General features: G+C 34.6%; 1 protein-coding gene across 3 annotated transcripts in view; it reads right to left on the reverse strand.

The window, feature by feature from the left end:
- Positions 1-26,360, reverse strand: part of LOC148950095 (ral GTPase-activating protein subunit alpha-1) — a 246,939-nt gene that overhangs the window by 98,005 nt on the left and 122,574 nt on the right. For all 3 annotated transcript variants that reach the window (XM_089092126.1, XM_089092128.1, XM_089092125.1), the window contains exons 17-20: positions 24,010-24,264; positions 15,740-15,871; positions 6,216-6,341; positions 797-964 (exon numbers count right to left, since the gene is read on the reverse strand). In XM_089092126.1, the coding sequence (XP_088948252.1) occupies positions 797-964; positions 6,216-6,341; positions 15,740-15,871; positions 24,010-24,264 (681 nt within the window). The remainder of the gene's footprint in view (positions 1-796; positions 965-6,215; positions 6,342-15,739; positions 15,872-24,009; positions 24,265-26,360) is intronic.

Below are 26,360 nucleotides of genomic sequence, written 5' to 3' on the forward strand. Positions count from 1 at the left end.
AGCCCAAAGTAACCAAAAAGTTAAAATTGTGCTTTTAAAAAATCTTCCAAGTAAGGAAACGCCATTTGAAGCTTATTCAGGAATAATAAGCATATATTAAATACGTAACCTAATATAGGTACCTTTCTTGTATCTTGGCTCATTTTCAAAACTGAAATAACACGACATTTTTGAAAGTCAGTGTTAATGGTAAATTAATGCTGTAAGATAATAGTCAGATAGTACGAGATAATTGAAAATACTACCCGTGCCAAATAACATTATTTCTATGAATCTTTGGTCATTTCTGAAACGAAAATAAGCGCGACATCGTAAAAAGTTAGTATTAGTCTAATTGTTTCCAATTAGTTTATCAGCTGATTTTTTTTCTGTTATAGAATGGACAAAAATAAGCCGTTTTCCATTGGTCTATAAGGTTCAAAGGTTCCTTTACGTTCCCTTTTGCTTTCCCTAAATTTCCAAAAGTACTTTGTTGGAAACAATTCTGGTAAACTTCCAGCTCATCTTGTTTTAAACCTGAAGCTGTTGGAAATCGATTCAAAACCTCGTTCGGGATCCAGCTTATAATTTGCGGCATTTTTGATGATTCGACTTATAAATTACGACCGACTTATTAGAGATAAAGCATTTCCATCCCGAGAATTCCTAATACATAAAATAATTTAAAAAAACAAAATGGAGCCTTTCAGCTTGTAGTCAATAATACGGATTAATTACACAGAATATACGAAAAGTTTTCTTCTTCTTTGTTGTACAGGAAGAAATTTATACTAGAAAAGAATACTTTGCAACTCACCCTGAGGGCATTAAGTAAGACATATACAGCTCCTTTCACGTCTTCATTAAATGTCTTCGCTTCTAATTCTTTGTAAATGTAAATAGCTAAAGAGCATAAAGATATGCATCGACCCAATGGAGTTGGTTCCCGCTTCCCAGCACGTAGGAGCAAAGCTACCAATTTATCCTAGAATAAAAGAATATTGAGCATGAATATAGACCCTTTTTTGTAACCTTACCAATATATATTCCTTTTTCATCAATAGGCCAACAATAAGGCCTTAGTCCAATAGCCCACCTTACAATACCTCTTTTAAAACAACCTCAACATACAATATCAGGAGGGAAGAAATAACGTAGAAAAGGAAATTGGGATCTATTACAAAGAGTTAGACAACTCTAGGAGGAGATTCTGAAATAGGAATCGTATTTCAAACAGTAAGCTGTACGAAGAATATGGGTCTATCCCACTTTCTAGGGCTATATTGAGAGAAAGGTTGAGATGGCTAGGAGACGTTCTGCTGATGAAGAAAGACGAATAACCACAGATAGTCTTTTTTCGGCCAACCAGCTAAGGTCAAATGAAAGCAGATCCCAAATGGGGAGGGAAGAGGTCGTAAAGAAGGATTCAATGGATGTTGGAACTTCTTGGGAGGGTTAAAAGAGGGAGGAATTGAATGGATTGGGATGTACGACTGTGAGTAGCTGTATTGGCGTCAGGCGGATTGGTGCTGCAGTGAGTTGTTAGAAGTAGTATTTAATACCCTTCCGTGATTAACCAATATCAAGGAAAGATGTTAAAAAACCACATCATATTCATACAATAACCGAACGCAGGTCAGATGGTGATTAACAAGTTAAAATCCAGCAAAACAAGACAGCAAATAAAACATTTAGGAGTATGTTAAATTATTCTAATATATAAAATGAAAAGCTTGGAAACAAATATTTATTTAAGACAAGCTAAAACCCGAGCTTTCGACCTGGATTCGATGGCTTTGTAAGCAGGGGAGCCGAATCATAGGGAGAACGGCGCTCGATTTATGGGTACATAACAAAACGTACAACTGGCCATTAAAATAAGGTATGGAAGAGTGTTTGAAAAACCAGTAAAGGAGAAATAAGACAAATTAGACAACTTGTTTCGGGCCTGGAGGTTTAGAAATCCAGACTTGCATGTTGTAAAATGTCAAATATGGAAAAAGTTGATGCAACAGGGGAGTATTTTCAAAAGAAATTGATGTTTCAGTTCATAGAGCCTCTTGCAGACCTAAACCTACAGCATTACGATTATATCTGCTGTGAGGTATCAATGACAAAAAATATAGAGTCAAAATACAAATGCATTCTTCAAGGCTTATCGTTAAATTGATCATTTTTTTCAGTTCTGGCTTTATGTACTTATATTTTAATATTTTCGGTCAGTTTTCCTAATAGAATCCGTAAAAATTATTTGTTTAGTTATCCTTGATCCTCAAACAGCTTACAAGGTAAAAACGGACTATAATTTATTGACAGCTGTTTTTGAGAAAATTTGTGCCAACTATGCATAATATGTGAGGTATACAAACACCCAGTTTAACCCTCTCCAAGTTTTTATTGAATTGAATTAAAGTGCATGGTTCCTCATCTATTCCTGCTAGGACTCAGGAAGCTTCTTATGCTATATCACTATTCCACTTGGTTTACATAGAATTGATCCGATGAATATCCTTTAAAAACTTGCACATCAGCTTAAGTCCATCAGCACAGTCACTGTCCAGGCCTGCTCCCATTAGTATGACACTACTCTGTCTAGTTCTTTTTTCTTTAATAAACTGTCTAATACCCTTCCTCCTATCTTGTCTTCCCGATTGTGTTCGTGTGTTCTTCCTATCTTGTGTTCCCGCATATTTAAACAATAGGTGTTTTACCGTTTCCTCATTTGCACAAAATACACATCTCGGATCTTCATTATAAAACCGGGCTCTGGATGTCTGAATTCCAGCATGACCTGACCTTAAGCTAAGTATCACTCTGACCTAAGATTTCCGTCTTCTATTGATGCTTGTCTTGCTTCAGTGGCAGCCATTTCATTTCCACTAATGTTCACATGTCCTGGTACCCAATCTAATGTGGTGGTTACGCCTTTTACAATGGTTTCTGTATTTCTTCACGGCAAAAAATCACTTCGGGAGCTGCTTTCTTTTCTAGATAGATATTCTTGATTGCCTCCAGACCACTTTTTGAGTCCGTTTTTTTTAAATTTATTATTGTTGCCCAAATAATTTTTCAACTGGAATAACCGGGTGGACATACTTACGGAATTACTATTCTCCCTAAGTTAAAACTTTTATGGCACAGAGTAACAAAACTACAGTCACTATTTACGTTTTTACAGCTTAACTTTAAAAAGTAATATTTTACAGCAACTATTTACGAAGGAGCATTACATCAATTTGATTTTGGCAATTTTCCCGTCCATTACATGATTTGAACCTGAATCGACTGAACTATGGGGTAACTGTAGAGTATAAACAACTGAGGGAGACTTTGGCCAAAGGAAAAGCAGGTCATCCGTGAATGGGGTGTGAAGACTTCATGAGAAAAGACATAAAAGTAGGAACTTCATTAAATGGAACAAAGAGTAAAGCCCTCAACGGAGTGGGCTGGAGGAGGGTGTGCGGAACTGTGTTAGCTGATGTGAGCCAGATGAGTGGTACGATAAGTTTTCAATAGCATTATATTAGCTCTAAAAAACAAAGAAAACCAAAGCACCCACAAAATCAACAACCCTAATCTTTAATGTGCTTGTAGTGTCACAAAAAAGTATCTAACAGCACCGAGGCATCTCTACCAGGTCTGTTACCATTCATATTCATTATACCCAATATTCTTATCTTTTTCATTCTCAGTCAGGTCTCTGTTTCACAAAGACTATCAAATTAGAGTCGGTTGGTATTTGATATTGATGATTGGGAATAAATATGAATAGCGAAACGTAAAAACTGATAAAATCACAAAAAATGATGTTAGGAAGGTATTACTATTTGCTGAGTAAGTTAGAAATATAGGAAACTTTATTAGCTGTAGTGTTTTATCTGCTGACCAATAACCCACCTTACAAGTGCTGCCAGATTTGCATAACTAAAATCAAAGCTGACTTATAAAAGCCAAAATTGGTGTGACCACTAGATGGGATTCACTCCCCGTAGTGGTAAGCTGTCTACATGACCGAAATTAGCCAGTACCATGAGCAGTTACACTTCTCAATAAAGTTGACTTCGCAATTATAGACAGTGAGTGTGCTATCATTTCAACTAAGATAATGGTAATAACACCTTTAGAACATGTTACAATCGAGCTCTTCTCTGAAAGCCACTCTTCCCTATCGATACTTATGCCCTTTTCTAAGATTAATTAAAAGACCTTTTCCCACAAAATAAAATTTCGAAGAAAAGTAAAGAACTCCATTAAACCAAAAATGAGCAAAAATAAAATCAAATAATCTACCAAGCGTGAAACTACCACAAATCAGCATCGATAAATAAATGAAACCCGAAACGAACATAAATTAAAATAAATAACCGAGTCAAACTCAAAACGAGCAGAAAGCAGCATGAGTAGGGCTCAAAACCCCTATGCCTTCCCAAGGCTAGAACATAATTAACACTTTACTGAAAAAATATAAATTTTTTTACTTTTATAACTTTAATTAATCAAATAATATTAACATTTTGATTACTAAATAGCAGTATATGTATATTAAACTGACAATGTACATTCATTTGTATTTTTTGCTGATTTGTGGTAGTTTCACGCTTGGTAGATTATTTTGATTTTATTTTTGCTCATTTTTGGTTTAATGGAGTTCTTTACTTTTCTTCGAAAAACTTATTTTGTGGAAAAAGTTCTTTTATTTTAATTTCTGTTCGTTTTATATTGACATAGTCTTTTCAGGGAAAAAGAAAATAATACTTTAAATCTTTTCCTTTTTTTAAGACTTTATAGTTTGGCCTGCTATTTATATGCTGGAGAAAAATTTTCAGCAATTTTTAACAACATACACCCTTTTAAAAATCTAAATCTAGGTTGAAGAAACATTGCCAAAACAAGAAGGCTGGAAAAGAGAACAAGGAGGTTGTCTAAAAGAGAGAAGCGAGTCGGGAAGAGCTGGAACCAATAAGGAATCAAGTTGCACTATAATTTAGACTTTTAAAAACATAGGAAGAAACCCAAGACGACGGTGACGGCAACGCTCTTCAGTTCTAGAGACCCACTTGCGATGAAAGTGCGCACGTTGCTGCGCTTGCCAGCAAGTTATTGTCTATTCCTGTGACTAATGTGACCGTAGAAAGACTATTTTTGGTGGTAGGCCTGATAGTGACTATGATAGCGACTTAGAGGAGAAATGGCCTCAGTCCACACATAGTGGATAAGTTGATTTTCATGAGTAAATAACTATAGCCACATCCCGCAGTTCTAATATACTTCTGGAGTTTGCCTGAAGGAGTTTTTTTTCGACTTGCACTAATATTCAAAAGATAAATGCTGAATTTTGTGATACGGTATTCGAAGTTTTGTATACAGTAATTTTCGAGGAATAAAAATATTACTAATTTTGATAAATAATTCTGTTAGATATACATAGGTCTTAGATATTTCAACTATTCTGCAAGAGTTCTGAAATGTCACAGCCATTTTGTTTTTACCAGATTTCTACTTCTCATGACGAATAATGAAGAAGACCAGCGTCCAGCCAGCGACTCGCAAAGTTTCTACCTCATGAATAAGTAGAATATCTTGTAAATAAAAACTGGATTTGAGGAGGTTCAAATCTATTCTCTTATAGGTGCGACGCTGGGGACTAGTGGTAATTGTAATAGCAGTGGTAACACACAAATATTAAACCTTATAATATTAACCTTATATGCCCCCGGGGCATAACTTACAACCCTGGCCATGAGGTTTTTTTTATTTATTTTTTTTTTTGGGGGGGGGGAGGGTTGTCATCTTCAAAGACTTAATGTCCAGAACTTTAAGCTATATTAAAAAAAATGAACATCTCGAAAATTTTTATTGAATGTGTTTGGAGTAAGGGTGGGTGTGAGAAGGGGGTTAGCTGCCCTTCAATCACCTTCGACTATTAAAAAGGGCACTATCCCTTTCAATTTCCAATCAAATGAGCCCTTTTGAAATATCTACGACAAAACTTTCTATAAAAGCCTTACATACCCCCAGGGCATAACTTACAACCTTTGCCCTGAGGGTTGTGGGGGGGGGGGCGAGGGTTTTCATCCTCAAAGACCTAATTTCCAAAACTTTCATATACGTTGAACACATTGTAATTTCGAATATTAAAATGAAAAGTTTATTCGCTCAGCACTATATCAGAAAACAAGATAGTAAAAAACCAACAAAACAAAAAGCTATGCGTCAAAATAATTTATTGAATGTACCTTAAAATCAGGAAACTCTTTGATTCTTATTGCACTAGAATCAGGGTCCAGAACTGGTGAATTTTTGCACACTTCTGGGAAAAATAACAGCGATCCAAGTAGAGAGACAGCCTCTTTTCTTGGCATCTAGAAAAAAAATTTAGAAAGTTATATTGTTTTTCCATTTTGTCGTTATGTCACGTTCCTCAAATATATATATATATATATATATATATATATATATATATATATATATATATATATATATATATATATATATATATATATATATAAACATGAAAAGACAACCTAAAATCTCTAAGTGAACAACCTAATCATTGAAGGTCAAGCAAGATCTTAGGAACGGCTTAGCGTATTAAGTTAAAATTTCCAAGACACGATAAGGGGAAGGATCAACTGACCAAAAGGCAATATCTGCATACTACTACTGCTGCTACTAATACTGCTATTACGATTACTAATGCAACTGCTCCTACTACTACTATAACTATTATGACCTCTACTACTACCAAAACTAAGGGTATGAAGGTTAAAAGTTAAGGAGATATTGAGGGGAAATTTGAACTAAATCAAAACAGACTCCTTGCATGCAGGTTATCAAAACAACTAACGAAAAGGCAATATGTGCACGCTACTACTACTACTACTACTACAACTACTACTATTTTTTTACTGTCACTAAGTCTAAGGGTTTAATGTAGCTTTTTACTTTTCTTTAAAAAACTTCTTCTGTGGAAAGCGTTATTTTTAAATTAATGAACAATAAAAAAAAAAAAACTCTTTAGGCAGATGGGATTATGATCAAAACTAAAATACGAGGAAACTAAAATAAAGACTTATCAAACTCCTTTGCGTTTACAATACTGTTTATTCAACAATTTTCATCAAACTGACAAATGACAACTGAAAATAACTTGTAATAAACACTGAATTTTGACATTTTAAATAACATTAATCGTCAGCATAAGACTTCCAGAGCAAACGAAAATTATTTTCTCGATTCGAATTCTAATCGGTTTAGTAAGAAGTAAACGGATTAGGCCTTGGAACACTCTATGATGGCACAGTGATAGTGAGAGAGAGAGAGAGATAAAGAGATATTTATTTCGAGAAATTACTATCACAAGCCCTGAAGGGCCGAATTCGAATTTCGAAGTCCATAAAAAAAACAAACAAGCAAGAAAATCATAACAAAAGCACAACAACTAAAAAATTGACAACCAATGCAAAAAAATAAAATAAATAAATAATTAAATATTGGAATGCTATATGATTCCTTTGTCACTTATATAAAAAACTGCAAAATGGCAACTAGTTAAAAAGATAAAACTGATAAAACTGAAAAAATAAATAATATTCACATTAACAAATGTTTAAAAAACAACATAAAAAGGGGATAGGGAACAAAAAAAAAGAGAAAAAGAAAAACGAGCTGTTTCTTTTATTATATAAGAGAAAAGACAAAATTTATATACAAATTAACAACTGTTTATTATGTCAGTAATAAAAGGGATAAAAGATTTCTTGTACCGCAAGGTGGTACAAAGAATGGGAGATAAGGTGGGGATAGGTTGGGACACAGTTCATGGAGGGCAATTTCTATCAGGTACAGGGTATTCAGGGAAAAGGTTTGCAGTACGGGGGTTCAAAAGTGCCAACTTACCAAAACGGAGGCACAAATTATTTCTTCGTCTCTCGAGGGTCTCTAGGTTTGAAATATTTAACAAATGCAAATATGGTATCTTGCCCTCTTTAAAAATAATTCTTCGAGCTCTCTTTTGGACATTTTCAATTTTTTGTGTTGCTTTATTTGAGAGGCCAGGGTGCCACACAGGACAAGCATACTCTAATATGGGACGCACAAAAGAAATGTATACTTGTAGTAAATGTGATTGGGGGCAACTGAATTTATTTAAAAGTTTAAGGAGGGATAGCGAGGAGTTTGCTTGTCTTATGATATTATTTATATTGGACTCCCATTTCAAATTGGAAGAAATAGTAACACCAAGGAGTTTAAGAGATGTGACAGAGGTTTCAGGAGGAATAGGAGCAAGAAAAAAGGGAGAGAATTTAAGGAAAGTTATTGAGACTATTGCGGATTTAGAAGGGTTAACTGTCATGCCAAGGGAATAGGCCTCACAGGAAATATCTTGGAGTATGCCCATTGGGTTGCTAAAGATGTTTTTATGGCATATCTTTAAAACTGTCAGGTCATCGACGACAAATTTCCACCTATTTTCATAAAGGGTTGAAAGGCTGTTAATCATAAGAGAAAAAAGGAGAGGGCCTAGAATATTCCCCTGAGGAATGCCATTAAATATGGGGAGATGATCTGAGAAACAGTTTAGATATTTAACTGCTTGGGATCTATTAGAGAGAAAAGAGGCAACGAGCTTAACAAGGAAAGTTTCAATGTGGAATTCATTTATAAGTTTATCTATGAGTAAATTGTGGTTAATCAAATCGAAAGCTTTATGAAGATCAATAGAAATCAGATTAAGCCAAGTGTTTTTCAAGTAATTTACACATGGTATAAACAAGATGGATCAGGTAATGAGAGGTTGACGTGGATTTGAGATTACCAAAATGTCTAAGATCAATGAGGGGGAGGACTTTCATCTTAAGCCAGTCTGCGAGAAAATTTTCATACAATTTTGAAAAAATTGAGGTGAGGGTAATAGGACGAATGCCATCAAAGCCAGGCTTCCCATTTTTCTTTTTGATTGGGGTAATAAAGCCTTGTTTCCAATATTGAGGGAACTGTCCAGATTCAGTAATTTCATTAAAAAGGGTGGATAGGGGTTTTGCGAGGTATTCACTGAAAGCCTTAGTCAGGGGATGAAGAACATCTAAACGGTAAATACTTGATTGCTTTATTTTTTCACTTTTTTTCTTCAACGTCAAATGGAGAGACACGTGGGAGTGAGAAGGGAACATGAACATCTGGAAGTTCATAAGATAATGATGGGAGACTCTAAACAATAGAAGCCAGAAACTTATTGAGGTCATTAGCTGTGGTCTTTGGAGGATCATTTATATTAAATTTAGTTGTTCTTGACTCTTGCCGGTAAGTTTTTTAATTTCAGAGTACCAGTTATTTTAATTTAATTTTATTTTTATAGTAGGCTCGGGCAGCTTTTCTAATTTGACTTTTTAATTCCTTTCTTAACTTATTTGCTTCAGCTAAATTACCCCTGTTAAATAAGCTTATTTTCGTGCGGATTAACATTTTTATGTGATTATTTATGTAAGTTATCACATGGGCATTCTCTGATTTTTTTTTTTTTCTCTGGGAAACATAATGAGTAGGAATCAATTAGTTTTTTGTGAAAAATCAAAATTTTGTCATCAAGGTTGTTAGCATTATATGTGTCTGTCCAGTTTCCGCTGGTCAGTCATGATCCAAAAGAAAAAAGGCCTGTGTCGATAAGGGGACGGTAAACCACTATGAGAGCAGTACAGAAACATTCAATGGCTTAAAAGGGAGAAAAAAGAAGAGAATAGCGGCAACTACCTCATAATGGTGGAAGTGCTTGCGGGGAGTTGTAATACTTACTCATGTTTGAACAAATAACATCGAGAGAGGTGTTACCTTTTGTTGTAGATATTTTAACCAGTTGTTTAATATTAAGAGACGTGCATATAGAGTCCATCCTCAGGTCATTCACATCGCTAAGTAAGGAAATACCCGCGTTTGGATACTTTGATAAAACACAGTCAGCACTTATAAGAAATCGTTCTATAAATTTGCGTTTCTGGTCAATAATTTTGTTAGGGGAATGATAAAAGACGGCGGTTACAATTAAATTGAAAGGGCGGGGAAGTACTTTTGGTCTAAGGCTCAGCCATAGAATTTCATCATAATCTGATAAGTTGGGGTGGGGTTGAGTTTAGGTTGGAAGTTATCTCGGACAAAAAATAAAATACCACTCCCTTTTTTCCCGAGAGGGTGATCGGGAGGGCGAAGTTTTATAAACTGAGTATAATTGCTGATTTTTAGGAAATCTGGGTTCTGGGACTGAACCTCTATCACAGCAATAATATTAATTTTATGAATTTCAGAGATACCCTCGAGTTCGGTGATTTTGTCAAAATTCAGGCTCTCAGCATTGGTAAGTAGGAAAGTTGGAAATTTAAACCGATCTGGGTATTGGGATTTTTTTTCAATTCGGGATGGAGTTATTTGGGGTTGAAGTGTATGAGAAGGATGATGTGGGTAAGGGGGTGGCTTTGGGGTATTATTAAAACGCGGGACTGAACCGGGCTTGAGAGAAAAGGAGGACAGCGGACAAATTATGGGGATATTATTAAATTTGGATGGAACTACGGTGGAATTCGTCTATCTATTTGAAGTTTTAGGAACTCTGCATGGAGGTGTTACCTGTGGATCGTTCTGCCTGCTTACTCTTAAACCAGAGTCATACTGATAGGGTAGCCAGGGGGGATAAAGTGCGAGGGGAGGGAGAAAGGTTTCCTGGTGATTTGGGAATAAGTCAAATTGGGAGTGTTCTTTATATGGGGGGGGGCCAGATGATGCTGAGGGAGGGAAGTACGGTGGGGGGTGTCTGAGAGGGGAGGGGTTGGGTTTGTTTCGGCAAATAACCGGTGGAATCCAGAATCGGTCGGTAACTTCTTGGACGCACGGAGAAGAACGGAGTCGAAGGAAGTGGATTTTTGGGGGGGAAATGAGTGAGGGGGGGTTTGGGGATGGTCCGAATTGAGTAAAGGGATTGTGGGGGGTGGACTGACTGGGCAGGCGTAAGTACTTGGGGCAGAGGATTGTTTCGAGGGATGGATTCCTGAGGTATACTGCTCTGTATCGGGTATGCAGGGGGATAAGACTGAAAGTCGAATGAAACACGAACTAGGAGAGGGGGGGGGGGTCGTGAAGACGGGCGCTGTCACCCTAGAAAACATTGGATGCTAAACCAGCGCTCCAATCCGGAAGATACATGAGCAAAGGTACACGACTTAGCAATACAAGATAAAAACAAAAGACAGATCAACGTGATCAAATTTACGCTTATCAGACACACAAACTCCCGAAATAAAATGACGACAAATATGTAGAAACTTGCATTGTTTGCGAAACTTGCAGAAACCACTATCAAAATGCTTGCAGATCACATTTTCCTTTCTGCTTATTTTTAAATTTGTTTCCCTTTTTTCCATCACTTTCATAATTTTTTCAAAAATAATAACAATGTCATCGTCTGGTAATGACTTCTCCATAACCTTGGTAATCCTTTTGTTTAGTTCATTATCACCTAATAATTTATGTAAAAAACCGGAAGTCACTGGACTATTCCCGAATTCAAGGGCGTCATCAGCAGTCAGACTACACGATGGTATTTGCTCTCATGGGATACTTTGCAATTAATGCTGGATTTGCAGAACTCTGATAATTGATCCCCTAGTGTAGTAATAATTGCTTCGTTGTTTTTTAAGTCCTCTCGTAATTTGGGGATTTTAGATTTAAGAGTCACTTGATTGTTTTCTAGATTGTAGAGTTCATCTTCCATAAGAAGGCGGTGGGAATTATGGGAGTTGATATTTTCACTTAATTTTTTAATTTCCAGATCGCGTTCATGGAGTATATCGTTACCAATTTTTTGGTCATTGAGAAAAATGTCAACTTGTTTTTTCAATTCTTCTATGGCTACTTCATGGTCTGAATTCTTCTCTAACTGGGAATTATATTTGGCTCGGAGATCAGCCAGCTGTTTCATATGTTTAACACAGTCAACACAAAGGGGGACTTGGGAAGCTTGATTTTTTAAACTTATTTTGGGGTTGTAGGTTTTGTGGCAGACTTGGGTGTAGAGCGTGGTTTAGAGCCAAGAGGTCTTATCCTCGACAGGGTCTTTTGAATCTAATTGAACGTTCATCATAACCAGTTTGCTGTTGAAAAAACCATAACCAGTTTGCTATTGAAACCTTTGGATAAGATTTAATATTCAATTGCACTGGGTTTGAACAACTTTCTTTTTTGTCTTGTTATAATGTAGACTCTGACATTTCAAATGATATAGGCTTTGAAACACTGCACGATAGCAAAATTATAGTAGCGGGGTTAATGTCATCCCCGGAAGAGCTTTCATCATCTAAACGACGACCTGGATTTGATGAATAACCAACTTTCTGTAGAGACAAAAACGGATTAGACTTCTTGCGACATGTGATATTATCCTTTGGATAAGAACGTATATTCGATAGTACAGGGTTTGAGGCACTTTCTTACTTATCTTGTTTTAATGATTATCTTAATTCTGATTATCCTCATCATAGGACTAGAGGTCGTGGAAGGTTAGTCTCAGAAATAAGGAGTACAAGTCGATCTAGTTTTTCAATTAGAAATTATGCAGTTAATTTGTGGAATGGTTTCCCGGAGAGTAATAGGTCAGAAAACCAGTTTCAGTTTAAATTTAGATTAAAAAAGTTTTTGTTGGGTGGGGACTAAATATTTTTGATAATTTTTTAACATTCGGGAGAGTTAAATTGTATTGAATGGTATGAAAAGAGTAGGAAGAGTGAATGAGTTTGGTTTATGATGAAAGATTGTGTGACGCTGCTCAAGCCACAATAATAAAAAAAAAGCCACAATGGCTTAATAAAACGTCATACGTTCTTACCATTTCTACGTTTGTTGATAATGTTACGTAAAAAATGTGGCAAGTGCCAGTTAAGTATGATGTAATTATTAGTAGAAAATAAAAGTCATCTCATCTCATCAATGTAGGCTCAGAAATTTTAACTCATATAGGCTCTGAAACACTGCACGATGGCAAAATGATAACAGTGGGGTTAAAGTCATCCTCACAAGAGTTCCTAACGTCTGAAATGATGACTTGGAGCTAGCCATGTTTCGATTTTGTCACTTTATACCATGGACTTCACATTTGCAGGATTAGCTGGACTGCTTTGTATCTGGATCGCGTTATCTTCAACATTTATGCATGGTGACTGACCTTCGCTCCAAGATTTTTCTCTGCCAGAGGCTCCAAGAGTCTCATCAGATACTCTCAGAGTCATAATCATTCGAGATTCAGTTGCCCAGGGCCTTCGTTGATGGGTTTCTTCTCCATTCTGCTGATTTGGTCAACAATTCCTGACTTGAGTCGCAAATTCTATGTTCACAAAAATGTATCTGACATACTATTTTGTGATACCATTCATTGCTTAATTCGATACGTTTTCCGCTACCATACTATTTCGCGATAACTTTTCCACTTCTTATTCAACTGAAGGTAAGAAGCAACATCAAAACTTAAAACCAACAGAAATTATCACGTATTGGAAAGGAGTTGCCCTTTCCACAAGATCTTGCTCTTTACACTAAAGTTTTGAGTTGTTGTCCTGATCCTTAAGAAGGATTGCTGAAACACAATTGTCGTTTATTTAGAATAATAAGCTTTGTTTTAAAATTCTAAAAAAAAACACTTTATCGTAAAGAGCAAGGTCTTGAGGAGGAGGGGGCAACCCCTTCTGTTTGTTCTAAGGTTTGATGTTGCTCCTTACTTTCAGTTGAAAAAACTTGTTTGTTTTTTTAATTTAATTTCTGATTGTTTTTAGATAATACGGGAAAAATTTTGGTATTTGTGTATTATACACCACTACTCGAGTTTACGATGTGTAAAACTCGAGAACAAACCGGTTTCTTCGTTGCTTTAGAAAAAAATTTGGGGTATATATTTGCACATTAGGTGGGGGGGGGGGGGTTAAAGTACAGCGGGTCTGCATAAAAAATATATTAGGTACAATTATTCTGCATATTATGAAGTAAGAATTGTTTTCTGACTTCCAATTGACCAAATACTTTACCCCACCCCTTATGTGCAAATACATACTCCAAATTATATTTCCCATCTATTCTGTCATTGTCTTTGTCTTATCTCACGCTAAGCTGTAAGAAACTAACGAAGAAACCGGTTTGTTCTCGAGTTTTACACAGCGTAATCTTGAGCGAGTGGCATATAATACACAAGTGCCAAAACCCCTTCCGCCTACGGAAAATAAAAAAGTAAAGCTCAAATAAAATTTTCAAATTTTATTTAGGGGGTTTCGCGGGGGGTATTTTCCGGGGGGGGGGGGGTTCGCGGGAGTATTTTCCGGGGGGGGGGGTGTTTCTCGCGGGGTTATTTTCCCGGGGAGTAAACGCCGGCCACCCAATTAAGCGGCCCTTGTGTTTCAGGAGTCGTTCTTAAAGAATTGGGAGAAATAGTTAAACTTTAAAATAAAAGCAAGGGATTGAGGAGGTGGCATCTCCCCTCATATATGAAATAACTTCTGTTTGTTTTAATTTTTAATGTTGCTCTAAACTTTGAGCTGAAAAATTTGCTTATTTCTGATTGAAACATTTAGGGGGAGTTTCAATTAAACGAAAAAACTATACACATGCAATTATTAAAAAAGCATATAAGCAATATCATAGACAATGTTGCTATATCATAGCAAGCAATAGCACTTATATTTTAAAGAAGCTACTTTGATTTGGCGTTCAAAGATCTAGCACCCTTTTTAAGCACCAAAATAGGTGAAAGGAAGTCCACGCCGCTCTTTAGTTCATGATTTTAAGAAAATTTCCAATCAAATTTACGACAGCCACTTTGTTCAGCATAGTTGAACGGTATTGTAACTGTATCTCCAGGGCTATTGCGTAGATCAACCCCCCCCCCCAACAGCTATGCAATTTGCCCATTATGTTTAAAAACTAAATGTTGCCTTAAGATTAAATCAAAAAGCACTGTTTATATGCTGATTACCAATAAGACATCTCAGCAGTATCCCAAGAACGACTGAGGGTATTATGTTCAAACTTTCTGGGCTACTTCTATTCCTACTTCTGCTCTTAAAATCCAAGTAAACCAAAAGAGTAAAAGTGTATCCAAGCTGTCAAACAGCATAGATAGATTTTTTTGCGAGTGGTATCAAGTTTTATTAGTAACTATACTAATGTTTATATATTTACATTTTTAACTGTTTCACAGACTTTCGGGTTTATGCCCTTTATGCAGGCTTTGCAGACTTTACGTAGACTTTAGCAACGTTTGTGCAGACTTTAGGGAATATGTTTCAGTAGTCTCATCTCATTTTAATTTCATTACTATCAACTAACTAATCATAGGGCTTTCTCCTAAATAGGCTTAAATTTTTAAAACCTAGACACTTTCATACATTGGTATATTGTTCATAAATTTGCCAAAATTCCGAATTTAAGCTTCTTAAACTTCTTAATTAAACTTCTTAATTAAATTCCGAATTTAAGCTTCTTAAACTTCTTAAATGCCCTCCTGCTCCCATTGGTTATTCATGGTAAAATCTATACGTTATCAAAATAATTACTTTGAATAAAACATATGTAGTTCTTTTTGAAGGTGCTTCCAATCCTGGTTGGCTTTCCTAAACAAATAAATCCCTCAACTAAGTTGAAAAGACTTAACCAATCAAATATCAATTTCAAAGCATGAAAAAACCCCAATACTAAAAGCTCAACAAAATTGATGGATTAAAATGTAAAAACTCACTTTTTGGTAATCTGACGAAGATATAACAGTATTGGCCGCATTTAAGAAACACTCAACTAGTAGACTATACCCAGTGAGCTGGAGAGAAAAAAACCTAGGTATGCACGCTCTAAAAATCTCAGCAAGGGTTTCCTGGAAAAAAAGAACATTATAAATATAAACCCTGTATAGGGACAATGGTCTCTAGATACGCGAAGAGGTAGGTTTTCACTCCTGTTTTTGGTTAATAGGCATTTCTTTATGTGCCAAAGGCATTTTTATTGTACCATATGCAGGGTTGCCATCACGGTCAGTTCCTAAAATGCTACAATTGCCCAAATTTGCGTGATACGCAGCGATTTCTAGTGCTATATTAAAAAAAAAATGACTGTAATAGTGCTAAAATAGTACTTTCGTGCTATTTTAGCACTATTTTAGAAACCCTGAGCACGTGTTACAGTGCTATACATAATGAGATAGTGCTAAAATAGTACTTTCGTGCTACAGGTCGCAACCCTAGCCACATGTCTGTTTTTCATGGACTTAGACGGGGGTTCGAGTCCTCGTATCGTTAGTTATTTGGTTTAGAAAGGGCGGTCAGTGGTTTGACTTTGTAAGATCAGAGTCCACCCAGCTAAAAACGGATACATGAAGAAATCTGAGGAATGCTACAGGAAGATTTTTCAAAAGCACAGGATGACTGGCTCCTAACAACCTATTTCACTTCCTGGCTGAAGGGTAACAAGGAGATCAGCACCGCCGATAGGCACTGTAAAGTCTAATGGAGTATTATTTACCTTTTACCTTTACATAACATGTTTTGGCAGCATTTTGCAATAGAACGCTGCACATGTTGCACATTGCAGAACGTTGATGACGCTTTACTCTCCCTTTGTATAAATTGCAATTTCGGACCTCTAACAGGGTACTGCTTCAGCACTAAAATGAATAACGAATCTAGAGCCGTGTCCCACTTTAGCGTTATTGACCTAGTTTATCAGGAGTTCGGATCGAACCGTAATACAACAGCAAATGTGTTGAAGTCCAATGCAGTATCATTTACTTTTTACCTTTACATACCATGAAAAGGTAACCATTAAACCATAAACCGCAAAGGTAACCATTAACCATAAATTACGTACCATTTGGCAGGGTTCTGCAACAGGCAGGTATGATTCATTTGTTGGCACACCAGATATAAACCACAAAAAAATCTTATGGACATTTCTTAGAGGAAAAAGATCATGTTTTCAATTAAAGTAAAAAGAGGAGTGGCATTAAGTACAGAATTGTGGTCAATTAAAATATTAAGAGATGTATACTGATTCAAGAACTGTAATGATGATGTAAGAGATGTTATCGCAACACTGAAGCACCCAATTTTTCTTCTCGTTTTTTTTTACTCTAATTTTTTTGCGTGTTGCGACAAAATTTTTGCGTGTTGCGACAAAATTAGGACAAAATTTTTTGCGTGTTGTATATTTAATACGCTAATATCACCAGCTCTGTTAATATAGTAGTCTTTGTTCATTTTTTTTTTTTCTTCATTTCTTTACCCTGGTTATTGTGAAACATCAAGGGATAATTTAAAAGAAATTTAAGGGCTAAAATTCACTTATCCAAAACAATTTAAATCAGATTAACAGAGAATAGATATATTTCAATTAGTAGAATCTCTAATGAAAGTTGTATGGAAATTGAGTAACATAATATACAATTACTGACAGTACTATTCATATTGCTAAACTTCACAAATTATATCCTTTTAAAATATCACTAAAAATTACTACATAATTTCAGAGATTACACTGCTTTTCCATTTAGAAATAAACTGCAATGAAAATATATAAACAGCGGGCAAAACCCTTTAGTAAAGATAGTGAAAATACATATAAACACTAACGTTTAGGCTTCACGTCCGGACACCTTCATCAACGGGAAAAAAAGAAAGGAACAAAAAAAGAGAAATAGAAAGAAACATAAAAAATAAAAAAATGAAGAAAAAAAACAGAAGAAAGAAAAAGATAGGAACAAAAAAAAAAGAAAAAGTTGAAGAAATAAAAAGAAAGGAACAAAAAAAGAGAAAAATACGAAGAAAAGAAAAATAAAGCGAAAGAAGAGGAATAAAACGAAACAAAGAAGAAAAAGAAGTGCTTCAGTTAGTAAAACTCTCCAAGAAGAATAAAGGTTTCCGTTAATGAGGGCTTCCAACTATGAAGCCAGAATATCCAGGATTTTATTAGTGCATATATTTTTTCTCTACTTCTACTAATACTACTAACAACTCACAGCAGCAAGAAGCCATCTGAGGCCAACGCAGCTACGCATGCTCCTCCTCCATCCCAATCTGTTTACAACCTCACCGTTTACACGCACAAACATGGCCATCCTTTTTTTAATTTATGGTCCATTTTCCTGTCCTTTTTCAAAAAATGTACAATTAAGTTTACAAAGCATCTCCTCGAACTTCCCGGAAATGCATACTAGTTATTTGAAACATTTCGGTAATAAAATAAGTGTCATCTTCAACTTATGCAGTCAGCTCAAAACATTAGTGCTTAAACAGAGCCCATAGTTGCTTTGAGAGGGCGCAGTCCCTCCCCTCCGGACCTCCGGACTATTGCCAATTCAAGCATTTGTTGTTGCCTTGGGCCTTAAAACAGCCTTTTAAAATTAATCATTTCCTAGCAAATGTCTGTGAGACAAATCAAAAGAAAAAGCATGGTTTGAGGGTAGTTCGCATATTTTGACGGCACTTCTTGCCAGAAAATACTGTTCTATGCCATCTACTTAATTCATTCATTGATTCAATTCATTCATTTGGCCAATAAGTAAAATGAAATTTCTCAAATTTTAATTTTCAAAGAAACTTAGACCCTTTGCTACATAATAGTTTCTATAAGTATTCTTTTCTCTTGTATAGGTTATCAAAGGGATGCAAATGTAAGGAAAATTGCACTTTTTGATAACTTATTTCAAAAATTTTGGTCGCTTTGAGGCAGAAAATAATTTCTTCCATAACTTCATCTATTATAGATTAAAGAGAAAGTAAGACAGATAAATAGAACTTCGTATAAGAATTACGTCCAATCCCCTCAGTTTAGAATTTCCCCTGGGTGGTTCACCCCCTCCCCCCGGAAGTTTCCCCAAACACGGAAAGTTATCTCCATGGAAACTCAACCAAAGCACAAAATCTCCCCTCCCCCTGAAAAATGCCTGTATACTTTGCAGTAACAAATACTATACGTAAACAATAGGCAAATTTTATAACGAGTTGGGGGGAAAATGGGCGTCGGGGGGGGGGGGGGGGCTTGCTGCCCTTCAAGGTTTTGGTCACTTCATTCGTTTTGAGTACTCTAAAATTTTAATACCTTTCAAATAAGCCCTCTCTCGATGTTCCAGAATCATTGGTTCGATATGATCACCCCTCAAAAAAAAAAAAAAAAAAAAAAAAAAAAAAAAAAAAAAAACACGCAACCGTGAGCTTTCTTCTGGCAAAAAATACAAATTCCTCATTTTTGCATATGGAAGCTTGAAACCTTCATTAAGTTTCTTTGACTTTTAGGGAGTGTTTCCCCCCTTTTTCGAAAATCAGGCACATTTTCTCTTATATATTTAAGTTGATTTATAAGTTTGATATTGTTAGCACTTCAAACTTTTGTTTTAATAATACGAGTGTGCATGCTTTTGATTATGTAGGCCTGTTTTTGCAGTCCATTGTCAAAGGATAAGCCCACTATTCCAAATGTATAAACATAAAAATTGCACTTTTCGCCCCCCCCCCCCCAAGATTTTTATAAATTTGCACTACTGTATTTATGCAAATTAATGAAAGAAGAAAACCACGCTTCTTTACAATAGAAACGTGCAACCACGCTTCTTTAAGATTTCAAATTACGACTTAAAACTCTATTTTGTAAGTCTGAAATTCCCGAATATCTCATTTTCGTAGCACTAAAATAAAATCGGGAACAGAAGAAAAACAGGTAGAAATAAAAACAGAAACAGAACAGAAAAGGTAAATACAAAACAGGTCATCTGTTTCTGTTTTTTTGTTTAAACAGAACAGAAACAGATACTTTGAAACAGGAAACAGAAACAGTGCCCATGCTTAATCTCGGAGCGTTAAAATTTTTCTAATACAAGTGTCTATAGCATACCTAAAAACCGCTCATACATAAGTAAGTTAGGTATTATTAATTGCCCTTTATGGAATCATAAGATAAAATTTGTTAACTCAACAATAACTAAACATCCAATATCAAATACCCCCCCCCCACAAGGCCCAATGGCAAGGAATGCAGGGAAAAACTAATGAATGTTAAAATAGATTTTACAGATGAAAATATCCATAATTTTGCGACAAGCCCTGAGCTTTTTATTTTATTTTTTTAACTTACTTAATATAATTTTGTTTTGTTCTACAGCTGTAAGTCAACATATAAATAATCGTGAATAAAAAGCCGGCATATGTAAGCAAGTTAGGCGTTAACCATTAGCACACTATTTCACCTTTTTTTTTCTTTCTTCTTTTGAAAAATCCTGTCTAAGTGCCCGATGAGACCGTATAGAAGTATTATTGTGAATATAAAAATCGTGAATAAAAAGCCGGCACATGTGAGCAAGTTAGGCGTTAATCGATAGCACATTATTTCACTTTTTTCCATTTTTTTTTTTTTGAAAAATCCTGTCTGTCTACTCGATGAGAACGTCTGGACGAATTATTGATAATCCAATAAATTTAATGTGCTTTAAGCTGATAAGTAAATAATTTTGAATAAAAGCCGGCATATGTAAACAAGTTAGGTGTTAACAATAGCACATTATTTTACCTTTTTTTTTCTTTTTTTGAAAATTCTTCTCTACATGGTCGATGAGACCGTCTAGACGTATTATTGATAATTAAATAAATTTAACTGAATAGATTTAATGTGCTTTAATTCAATAAATAATTGTGAATAAAATGCCGGCACACGTGAGCAAGCTATGCGCTAATCAATAGCACATTATTTTACCTTTTTTATTCTTTTTTTGAAAATTCTTCTCTACCTGGTCGATGAGACCGTCTAGACATATTATTGATAATTAAATATATTTAACTGAATAGATTTAATGTGCTTTAATTCAATAAATAATTGTGAAAAAAATGCCGGCACACGTGAGCAAGCTATGCGCTAATCAATAGCACATTATTTTACCTTTTTTATTCTTTTTTTGAAAATTCTTCTCTACATGGTCGATGAGACCGTCTAGACGTATTATTGATAATTAAATAAATTTAACTGAATAGATTTAATGTGCTTTAATTCAATAAATAATTGTGAATAAAATGCCGGCACACGTGAGCAAGCTATGCGCTAATCAATAGCACATTATTTTACCTTTTTTATTCTTTTTTTGAAAATTCTTCTCTACCTGGTCGATGAGACCGTCTAGACATATTATTGATAATTAAATATATTTAACTGAATAGATTTAATGTGCTTTAATTCAATAAATAATTGTGAATAAAATGCCGGCACACGTGAGCAAGCTATGCGCTAATCAATAGCACATTATTTTACCTTTTTTATTCTTTTTTTGAAAATTCTTCTCTACATGGTCGATGAGACCGTCTAGACTTATTATTGATAATTAAATAAATTTAACTGAATAGATTTAATGTGCTTTAATTCAATAAATAATTGTGAATAAAATGCCGGCACACGTGAGCAAGCTATGCGCTAATCAATAGCACATTATTTTACCTTTTTTATTCTTTTTTTGAAAATTCTTCTCTACATGGTCGATGAGACTGTCTAGACGTATTATTGATAATTAAATAAATTTAACTGAATAGATTTAATGTGCTTTAATTCAATAAATAATTGTGAATAAAATGCCGGCACACGTGAGCAAGCTATGCGCTAATCAATAGCACATTATTTTACCTTTTTTATTCTTTTTTTGAAAATTCTTCTCTACCTGGTCGATGAGACCGTCTAGACATATTATTGACAATTAAATATATTTAACTGAATAGATTTAATGTGCTTTAATTCAATAAATAATTGTGAATAAAATGCCGGCACACGTGAGCAAGCTATGCGCTAATCAATAGCACATTATTTTACCTTTTTTATTCTTTTTTGAAAATTCTTCTCTACATGGTCGATGAGACCGTCTAGACGTATTATTGATAATTAAATAAATTTAACTGAATAGATTTAATGTGCTTTAATTCAATAAATAATTGTGAATAAAATGCCGGCACACGTGAGCAAGCTATGCGCTAATCAATAGCACATTATTTTACCTTTTTTATTCTTTTTTTGAAAATTCTTCTCTACCTGGTCGATGAGACCGTCTAGACATATTATTGATAATTAAATATATTTAACTGAATAGATTTAATGTGCTTTAATTCAATAAATAATTGTGAATAAAATGCCGGCACACGTGAGCAAGCTATGCGCTAATCAATAGCACATTATTTTACCTTTTTTATTCTTTTTTTTGAAAATTCTTCTCTACATGGTCGATGAGACCGTCTAGACGTATTATTGATAATTAAATAAATTTAACTGAATAGATTTAATGTGCTTTAATTCAATAAATAATTGTGAATAAAATGCCGGCACACGTGAGCAAGCTATGCGCTAATCAATAGCACATTATTTTACCTTTTTTATTCTTTTTTTTGAAAATTCTTATATACATGGTCGATGAGACCGTCTTGACGTATTATTGATAATTAAATAAATTTAACTGAATAGATTTAATGTGCTTTAATTCAATAAATAATTGTGAATAAAATGCCGGCACACGTGAGCAAGCTATGCGCTAATCAATAGCACATTATTTTACCTTTTTTATTCTTTTTTTGAAAATTCTTCTCTACCTGGTCGATGATACCGTCTAGACATATTATTGATAATTAAATATATTTAACTGAATAGATTTAATGTGCTTTAATTCAATAAATAATTGTGAAAAAAATGCCGGCACACGTGAGCAAGCTATGCGCTAATCAATAGCACATTATTTTACCCTTCTTTTTCTTCTTTTGAAAATTCCTATCTACCTCTTCGATAAAACCGTCTAGACGTATTATTGATAATTAAATATATTTAACTGAATAGATTTAATGTGCTTTAATTCAATAAATAATTGTGAATAAAATGCCGGCACACGTGAGCAAGCTATGCGCTAATCAATAGCACATTATTTTACCCTTCTTTTTCTTCTTTTGAAAATTCCTATCTACCTCTTCGATAAAACCGTCTATACGTATTATTGATGTTTAAATAAATTTAATTGAACAGATTTAATGTGCTTTAATTCAATAAATAATCGTGAAGAAAATACCAGCACAGGTGAGCAAGTTATACGCTAATCAATAGCACATTATTTTACCTTTTTTTTTTCTTTTTTTGAAAATTCCTATCTACCTCGTCGATGAGACAGTCAATACGTATTATTGATGTTTAAATAAATTCAATTGAATAGATTTAATGTGCTTTAATTCAATAAATAATCGTGAAGAAAATACCAGCACAGGTGAGCAAGTTATACGCTAATCAATAGCACATTATTTTACCTTTTTTTTTTCTTTTTTTGAAAATTCCTATCTACCTCGTCGATGAGACAGTCAATACGTATTATTGATGTTTAAATAAATTAAATTGAATAGATTTAATGTGCTTTAATTCAAGAAATAATCGTGAATAAAATACCAGCACAGGTGAGCAAGTTATACGCTAATCAATAGCACATTATTTTACCTTTTTTTTTCTTTTTATGAAAATTCCTATCTACCTCGTCGATGAGACAGTCTATACGTATTATTGATGTTTAAATAAATTCAATTGAATAGATTTAATGTGCTTTAATTCAATAAATAATCGTGAATAAAATACCAGCACAGGTGACCACGTATTGACTACGGTGACTACGTATTATTGATGTTTAAATGAATTCAAATGAATAGACTTAATATGCTCTAATTTGATAAATAATCCTGAATAAAAAGCCGGCACATATGAGCAAGTAAGCCGTTAACCATAACACGTTATTTCATCTTTTTTTTTTTTGGAAAATCCTGGTACGTGCCTAATGAGACCTCTAAAAGTTTGGGTATCTCTCCAAAGTGTTGTGATTAATATAGTTTTTTTAAAAGCTTAAAAATGCCTTCTAAAATTCTTTTCTTTTTTGTTTGTTCTCTCCCCTGAAAAGAAAAACGGTTGAGTGACCTTTAAATTTCGGACTTGCGACCTTGGGGCAGGCCATGTCCTTATTTTATCCAGTCTTACCTGATTTCCAGAGGTAAGTCCTTTGAACAAACTTTGGTAGAATGCAGTCAGGTACTCGCTTCGAAAAGGTATATCCCATTGTCGTACACAGACAAAACATAAAAGCCTCATGGCTTGTAGTTTGCCAGATGCATAGGAGTCAGGTAAAGAAAATGACTTCAAACACCAAGGAATGAATATGTGTAAAGGTGGAATGAATTCTGGAAGCGGTGGTGTGTTTAAATTATCCAGACTTACACCTTGGTTATTTCGTATCTAAAAAAAATATTTTCATTAAAATTTTACAAAGGCTTATCTATAAGAAATAACTCTGGCGACAACATATATTCTTACATACCAATTTTCTTCCGATTATCTTTACAGAAAGGCGACAACACTGGAAACTTTGACGCAAAGCCTCAGTAAAAAAAATGATATACTAGACCATACACGATTCAGTTGCAAAAACCATAGTGGTGAACAAGGGCGTATCCAGGATTTTTTCCGGGGGGAGGGAGGGGTAAAAAAAACCTGCAAAACGCATCGAAAATTTATTTATATGCATTTTCGTAATTTTTTTACGAGCCGGAAAAAATTCCAGGGGGGGGGGTTCAAACTCGATAACCCCCCTGGATATGGGCTTGATTGACAACCATACTGAAAAGAGTTGATAAGTCCTAGATTGTGGCCCAAGCACTGTCGACTCCCTATTACCACAACAAAGAATTTTACTATTAATACATAATAAATTTAAAAATGAACAGAAAATAGCTTCAATCAAGAGTAAACCACTTTTAAAAATGTTATAAATCATATAGATCAATGCTATAATGTAGAACATATAAAAATATACTGATTCTGATAGTTTACATTTTTATTTTAGGATGGTAGAATTAAGCATTTATACAAATAGAGGACAATACTTGAATGTTTATGCTGATTTCAAATATATAATTTTTCATCAAGTTTAGTCTTACCAATCAAAAGTTACGAGTCTGAGAAAATTTGCCTCAAAGGGGAAAACATCCCCTAAAATTCATAGAATGTTATTGAAAATCAGACTTAGCATATCAGAGAACCCCACTGTAGAGTTTTTGACCTCCTATCTGCAAAAATGTGGAATGTTGTATTTTTTTTTTTTTTGTATTTTTTTTTATCGCGGATGCATGTTTATTTGTTTTGTTGTTGTTGTTGTTTTTTCCCCAGGGGTATCGACACAGTGGTCCTAGAATATCACAAGAGGACTCATTCGAAAGGAAATTAAAAATTCTAGTGCCCTATTTAAGTGACCAAAAAATTGGAGGGCAACTAGACCCCCTCTCCCGCTCATTTTTTCCAAAGTCACCCGATCAAAACTTTAAGATAGTCATTTTGTTCAGCATAGTCAAAAAATCTAATAACTATGTCTTTGGGGATGACTTAATCCCCCACAGTCCCCGGGAGAAGAGCTGCAATTTATCAACTTTGCCCATTGTTTACATATAGTATTGGTTATTGGGAAGTATACGGACGTTTTCAGGGTTTTTTTTCTAGTGGGGGAGGGGATCGGGGAGGGGGTTACGTGGGAAGATCTTTCAATGATCTTTCAGGAAGTTTTCATGGGGGAAGAAATATTTTTTATGGGGGAAGGGGGCGCCGGGTCTCCCAGCATTATTTATAAAACAATCAGAAATTAAATAAAAAACTGAAAGTAAGGAGCAGCATTAAAACTTAAAACGAACAGAACTTATTACTTATATGAGGAGGTTCACCCCCAAGTCAGTACCTTTCCTCTCGACGCAAAAGTTTGTTTAGTACTTTCAAAAGAGCTATTTATTCTAATTATACGGCCTTTGTGATTCAAGGGTCATTCTTAAAGAATTGGAACAAAATTCGAACTTTAGTGTAAAGCACGAGGTACTGACAAGGGGGCGAACCCCTCATATACGTAATAATTTCTGTTCGTTTTAAGTTTTAATGTTGCTCCTTACTTTCAGTTGAAACAAAACTTTTTTTATTTAATTTCACTGCAATGCTAACGAATTCCTTTTGGATTTATTTGTTTACTAGAGAAGTTGTATGAATTGGTGAATCATTAAAAAAAAAAATATAGGATACAATCTTTTCTTAGTCTATTTAGCCAAGAACACGAAATATCAATAGATTGTAACAACTAAAACTGTGAAATTTAGAGCTTTAGATGTGTAATGCAAAGCGTTTTTAGAATTAACCATCTACAAGAATGTAGCATGAAGCTTGGATAAAAAAAAAATATAGGATACAATCTTTTCTTAGTCTATTTAGCCAAGAACACGAAATATCAATAGATTTTAACAACTAAAACTGTGAAATTTAGAGCTTTAGATGTGCAATGCAAAGGGTTTTTAGAATTA

The sequence above is a fragment of the Artemia sp. Qi Xiang Cuo genome, chromosome 7 (genome assembly GCF_049724085.1).
Source record: "Artemia sp. Qi Xiang Cuo chromosome 7, ASM4972408v1, whole genome shotgun sequence".
NCBI lineage: Eukaryota > Metazoa > Arthropoda > Branchiopoda > Anostraca > Artemiidae > Artemia > Artemia sp. Qi Xiang Cuo.